We start from the raw sequence: 6,746 nt of genomic DNA, 5'->3' as shown, positions 1-6,746 counted from the left end.
TCATAAAAAAGTCATAGTATAGTAAGGCATAAAAAGTCATAATATAGTAAGGCATGAAAAGTCATAAAAAAGTAATTGTGTACGAAGGCATAAAAAAGTCATAATATTGTAAGGCATAAAAAGTCATAAAAAAGTCATAGTATAGTAAGGCATAAAAAGTCATAAAAAAGTCATAGTATAGTAAGGCATAAAAAGTCTTAAAAAAGTCATAGTATAGTAAGGCATAAAAAGTCTTAAAAAAGTCATAGTATAGTAAGGCATAAAAAGTCATAATATAGTAAGGCATAAAAAGTCATAATATACTAAGGCCTAAAAAGTCATAGTATAGTAAGGCATAAAAAGTCATAAAAAAGTCATAATATAGTAAGGCATAAAAAGTCATAATATACTAAGGCCTAAAAAGTCATAGTATAGTAAGGCATAAAAAGTCATAAAAAAGTCATAGTATAGTAAAGCATAAAAAGCATTAAAAAAGTCATAATATACTAAGGCATAAAAAGTCATTGTATACTAAGACATAAAAAGTCCTAAAAAAGTCATAGTATAGTAAGGCATAAAAAGCCTTAAAAAAGTCATAGTATAGTAAGGCATAAAAAGTCATTGTATACTAAGACATAAAAAGTCATAAAAAAGTCATAATATAGTAAGGCATAAAAAGCCATAATATACTAAGGCATAAAAAGTCATTGCATAGTAAGGCATAAAAAGTCATAAAAAAGTCATAGTATAGTGAGGCAAAAAGTCATAGTATAGTGAGGCAAAAAAAGTCATGCAATAGTAAGGCATAAAAAGTCATCCTATAGCAAGTCAAAAAAGTCACAGTATACTAATACATAAAAAGTCTTAAAAAAGTCATAGTATAGTAAGGCATAAAAAAGTCATAATATACTAAGGCATAAAAAGTCATAATTTAGTGAGGAATAAAAAGCCATAATATAATAAGGCATAAAAAGTCATTGCATACTATGGCACAAAAAGTCATAAAAAAGTCATTGTATACTAAGGAAAAAAGTCATAGTATAGTGAGGCAAAAAAAGTCATAAAAAAGACATTGCATCCTAAGACATAAAAAGTCAATTTAGTGAGGCATAAAAAGTCATTAAAAAGTCATAGTATAGTAAGGCATAAAAAAGTCATAATATAGTAAGGCATAAAAAGTCATAATAGAGTCATAATAAAGTGATGGCAGCACAGCAGTCAATTACAGCAGGAGCAGGCAGAAGCACTGGAGCAGTCAAGAGCTGAGGTAGAGAGAGACACTGGTGAGGAATCATCCAACACAATGAGAAGCAATCAATCAGAATTCATGCATAGAGAGTGGAACAACCTAGCCACGAGTGAGTGGAGAGCCAGGGTTCTTATACTCAGCTTGATGAGTAATGAAAAACAAGTGAAACCGGTTCTGCATCACTTCCCTGCTGAGAAGAACACACAGACAAGGGGGAGGAGACACAGGGGAAGACAGACAAGGAAAACAAACAGGAAACACTGGGAAACTCCTGCAGTCACAGTGGGCCTGTGACAGTAAGTCATAAGAAAAGTCATACTACAGCAAGGCAAAAAAGTCATAAAAATTCATAGTATGACAAGGCATAAAAAAAATCATAAAAAGTCATAGTATAGCAAGACATAAAAAGTCAGTATAGTAAGGCATAAAACTTCATAAAAATTCATAGTATAGCAATACATAAACAGTTATAGTATATTAAGGCATGAAAAGTCATGAAATATTAATAGTATAGCAAGGCACAAAAAGGCATAATATACTAAGGCATAAAAAAGTCATAATAATAAGGTATAAAAAGTCCTAGTATAGTAAGATGTAAAAAGTCATAAAAAAAAGTCATAGTACAGTAAGACATAAAAAGTCCTAGTATAGTAAGGCATAAAAAAGTAATAAAAATTCATAGTATAGTAAGGCTGACTGCGTGCCTACAGAAGAGAGAAGCCATGGTTAGCTTGCTATTTAATGCTAGCTAACATGTTTATATAACACCAGTTGACATTTTTCTGGTGACGTTTCAGTCAATCAAATGCTAGCATGCATAAATTAGTTGTCTTGGAGACATAGCCTCTTGGAGGGAAAATTGGAATGATCTAATATGACTTCACTCCAAACACAGTGCAAACGAGTTCACTCAAATATCGGTAGGGGCAATTCTTTCCGTCCAAAATATTGTTATGGATATGTCCCTACTGTCCATATAAATAAATACAGGCAGTGGTCTACCGAGAGTTACTCAGACATCATGGTTTGGTGATTGAGAAATGAAAACTGGGACTACAAAGGACTGAGTCGCCTTGTGTCATGGCTTTTATTCAGGTTCAATTGTTCACTGTGTTTTTATCTATTCACTTTTAGCTCATCTTCAACTGACTCTGGAACTCAGCGGAGACACCAATCCTTCACCCAAACAGAAACCGGTCAGATTTTCTTCTTTTTTTAAATCTCAGATCTTGGAGTATGTTCACTTTTCTGTGGTACTTAGACTCTTTAGAAATTTTAACATGATGACGTTTTTCCCTCCTGCAGAAAGTAATCCAAGTTATGAGAATCCAGTAGAAGGTAAGGTCATGTTTCTTTAACTGCAGCAGCAGATCTCATCACATCACTCTGAGAAATATCAATGAATATAGTTGAGAAAACCAGTGTGACCGTCGGTATCCCATAATGCAGTGGTTCCCAAGTCGAGGTAGCGCAACTTATGACAAGAGTTAGGACTTGTTGGCCTCAGCTTTGGACTTGCTAGTCTTAACTTGGAAGGGTGGGACCTATTAGCGTTCACTTGATACTCCTTGACTTTGACTTGTGACCGAATTGCCAAGAGTTGGGACTTATTGGCATCATCTTTGGACTTACTGTCCCTGACACGGGACTGTTTGGTCTTGATTTGGAACTTGATTGCTTCAACTTGGGACTTGTTGGTCTGGACTTGAGTTAGTGAGAGGAACAAATCAAACAGAAACAATGCTGTAAACAAACTGGGCCTCCTTTAATTCAGACTGTGTGTTGTTTGATGGTGGCTGAACTGTGTTGACGGTTGTTTTCTGCAGGTCCTGAGTACGCAAACCCTGACCCTAACTGTCATGACAGCGATGTAGAAGAACCTGGATACATGTAAGTTTCTTCTATCAAACAGACGTATGGTGGTTAAATCATTTATCTTTCAGTAAATCAAATTCTGATCTGATCATCTCTTTTTTCTGTAGCATCGTGATACCCGACGGTGAGGCTCTTGCTCCGTCAAGCATCAGCCGAGCCTCAACGCCCAGTTCAGGTACAGTTTGGAAACAGCAACATAGATTCAAGCTAGAAATTTGATCCAGCAACTCCAGTTTATAAATGTCCATTGGCAAAAAAAAATACTGAAGATCACACACTGCCTTTTTATTTAAAAGGAGCTATTTGTAAGTTTTGCTATTGCTACATAGCTAACGTTAGCATTAACAGCTGTTTACTTACACAGTCTAGAATAAACGTTGAGTTCAGCATCAGACTTCATTCCTTTACTCACTTACAGCTGTCTCCAGAGGTGGAAAACAACCCTTCTGCTTTGCTTCCATTTCTATCACTTCCTTTCTTCTACTGAAGTTAGCATGCTAACCAGCTAGCCCTGGCCTGTTTTGTCACTTTCTGATAGCGAGTCACTGTAGCCTCCAATCTGCCCTAAAGATGTAGCTAAAAAAAAGCAGCAAGGAAACAATGAAAGAAGAAATTAAAATTAAGTTAGCACAAGAAAAAAAGAAAAAAGTGATCGGCCTGTGGGTCTGTGTGAAACTGATCAGCTGTTTGTTTTCATCCACAGATGTTCGTCATGAATATGTGAACCTTGAAGGTGAGGAGGACCTGCTCTTGTTCTTCTTTGGTTCTATTCATTTCCCCTTCTGTTTATTCTTATGAACAAAACTGGCTAATTGATGTTATCTTGTCTTATTTCAACACTGTTCATGTGAATTCACATTGAAGAGGAGAAAGAGAAAGAGGAAGAAGAGGAACAAGAAGAGGAGGAAGACGACTTAGACTATCAGAATGTGGATCCAAAGAATTCTTTAAGTGAGTTAGAGGTCCAATCTTCTTTTTTTTTCTAAGTTTCAGATCATTCGATTATGTACTGCACTTCTTCCTCTGTGGTGTTGCACACAGGAAGCCCTGCAGTACATCATCACAACAATGTGTGTCAGCCCCAGTTTGTTGGTTATTATTGTGTTTGTGTCAAATTTATCTGATTCTCCCACAAAATAAATAAAACAACAATCTTTAAAAAATCATTTAACAACATGTTGACCGCTGTTCTGAAGGTATTTCCAGAATCCTTTAAGGTTCATCTAAACACCTGGATGAAGAAATAGACCACACCCCACATGAGAAAAAGGGTTGTCTACATGTATCATGCCACTTTTTAAAAAAAATCTACTTACACAACTGTTTTAGTTTTGCACCTGTAAGTTACAGTTCAGTCAGTCAACGGACAAAGTTTTTAACATGTTTACAACGTAACATCAGAAATGAATCAGAAAAATCTTACCGCTGTGAAAAACATCCTCGTCTTGGTTGTGAAGGTGACGTGGGTCGATCTGACCTTCAGGTGTCTGAGAGAGTAGTGGCACATTTCCTGAAGGGAGATGGGAATTGAAATGAAGTTGAATGAACATGGTTAAAAAGAACAAAACAAAACGTACCTCTGCTGCATCCGAAGCCGTGTGATGATCCAGCTGGTTCCAGCTGTGTTGACGACCTGTTGTGCGTACAGAAAAGCTATTTCACTAGAAATGGAAAGGAAAACTTTAATCTAATGGATCTACATCTGTCTAGTTTTTATATCCAACACAAAATGAAAATCGGCTGTAAGACCCTCATTCATTGTGGACTGTCGAGAGACACGACCTGAGCTTCTGAGAGTGGTAGTGTGTGGGGGCGGGACATCATGGATGTATAAAGAGGTCTGTGTGTCTGTTCGACCGGGGGCGGGGCTAAACTTCGGCCGCAACAACCAGAACATAACGTTTTATTTCCCTGATTCACTGCTTTGCTCTGACGCCGCTCCCTCTCTTCATTCACCCTGCAGCTCACTCGCTCACCGCTGCTCTCTGTCGCTCTCGCCCCACGAGTCGGGAGGAGGGGCCAAACCTGAACGGTGCGTTTGCAAACCGCTCCCGACGAATCCTGCACACTGCACCTTTAAGGTCTCACATCCGTTTAACACAAGTTTTCATTTCATGTTTTGCACCAGATGCAACGTCAGAGTCATCGGCTCTAAGCGAAACTGATGATGACGATGATGATGATGAGGGGAACTACGTCAACCAGCCACCAGTAAGTTCAAACAAGCTCATTGATGTTTTCCTCCTGAAGCTGCAGCCGCCGCTCACATCCTCTCGTTCCTCTCAGTTGATTCACAGCCAGCTCAGAGCATGATGGGACACAGACTGACGTGATGGAGACAGGGGTGATCGACCTCTGACCCCCCCCCCCCCGACCACAGTGAGCTTTTCGACGGCCATCTTCATCTTTCCCTCTCCACTGAGAGCTGAGAATAGAAACTGAGGATGACTCTACAGAGGACCGACACTCCTGAGTTCGTCTCAATCATCCTGCCAATCACAGTTCAGCAGATCACTGCAATAATCTTTCAAATGTGGACACAAGCACCACAACTGCCACGTTTCTCCCTCTCGGGCCGTTATTTAAAAGTCCCATTAGCCACTTGAAATTTCTTTCTTTCTTTCTGGCAGGAAACATTTATTTTACCACAGAATTTCACAGATTACAATGGTTTTGTAATGTAATCCGATGTTTTAGACGATGAGGATGTCATGTCTTAATGTTACCATGGTAACAATCAATGACACCTGCGCTGAGCAGTAGCAACCAAAAACAGGAAAACATGATTCATAATTTGTGGTTAGCTAACGTTGTCATGGCGAGAGCAAAGAGAAGGGAAAGAGCTTTAGAGACATTTTTCTTTTTGTTGTAAAACGTCCTTGTAACTGTCGAATTCTTCCTGAAGAGAAATATTTCCTGCTGAGGGCAAATGGAGCTCAGTCCCTCCATAGGCCTTTTTTAATTTAATTTACCTAAGACACATTCAAAGTCCGTCTTTGTGAAGGACCCCAGGACTTTTGTTTTAAACTGACAAGTGTATTTTGTGAGAATTGTTCTCAGACTTAAACAAGACGAGGGATGAAGTTTTTACAGTTCATCATCCAATAGTCAAGATCAGAAAGAAGAAGTGTTTCTTTTCATTTTCTTCTTGAGATTTTGCTCAAATATTTTCTTCCTTTTTTTTGTAATTTGACTCAAAGGAATAATTACGTTTAGTTAAACTGGCCACCTCAACTGACAAGGGTTACTAGAGGTCACAAAGGTCGGGAACACTAAATTCAAATCCTGATTAATGAATCGGTTGAAGATGTGCCATCAGCTCCTCAGGGCAGAGATAGAGAGAGAGAGAGGGAGAGAGAGGGAGAGAGAGAGAGAGACAGAGAAACAGAGAGAGAGACAGAGAGAGAGAGAGACAGACAGAGAGACAGAGAGAGAGAGGGAGAGAGAGGGAGAGAGAGAGAGAGACAGAGAAACAGAGAGAGAGACAGAGAGAGGGAGAGAGAGACAGAAACAGAGAGAGAGAGAGAGAGAGACAGAGAGACAGAGACAGAGAGAGACAGAGAGACAGAGAGAGAGACAGAGAGAGAGAGAGAGAGTCAGAGAGAGAGAGAGACAGAGAGAGACAGAGAGAGAGAGAGACAGA

General features: G+C 38.8%; 1 protein-coding gene across 1 annotated transcript; it reads left to right on the top strand.

Annotated features, from left to right (window-relative positions):
• Positions 1 to 2,266: 2,266 nt before the first annotated feature.
• Positions 2,267 to 6,475, top strand: LOC111650781 (uncharacterized; the record flags this gene model as incomplete). Its single annotated transcript, XM_023400691.2, has 9 exons — positions 2,267 to 2,424; positions 2,534 to 2,566; positions 3,055 to 3,118; positions 3,211 to 3,278; positions 3,807 to 3,836; positions 3,968 to 4,054; positions 5,067 to 5,135; positions 5,232 to 5,314; positions 5,390 to 6,475. Coding segments are annotated over 9 exons (619 nt in total), but the record flags the coding sequence as incomplete, so codon positions are not given.
• Between the last annotated feature and the right edge of the window lie 271 nt (positions 6,476 to 6,746).

The sequence above is a fragment of the Seriola lalandi genome, unplaced genomic scaffold, assembly GCF_002814215.2.
Source record: "Seriola lalandi dorsalis isolate HSWRI2012SDOR001 ecotype SW California unplaced genomic scaffold, Sedor1 jcf7180002052925, whole genome shotgun sequence".
Taxonomy (NCBI): domain Eukaryota; kingdom Metazoa; phylum Chordata; class Actinopteri; order Carangiformes; family Carangidae; genus Seriola; species Seriola lalandi.
Note: the sequence above shows the minus strand (reverse complement) of the source record. Positions and strands in the feature narration are given on the sequence as shown.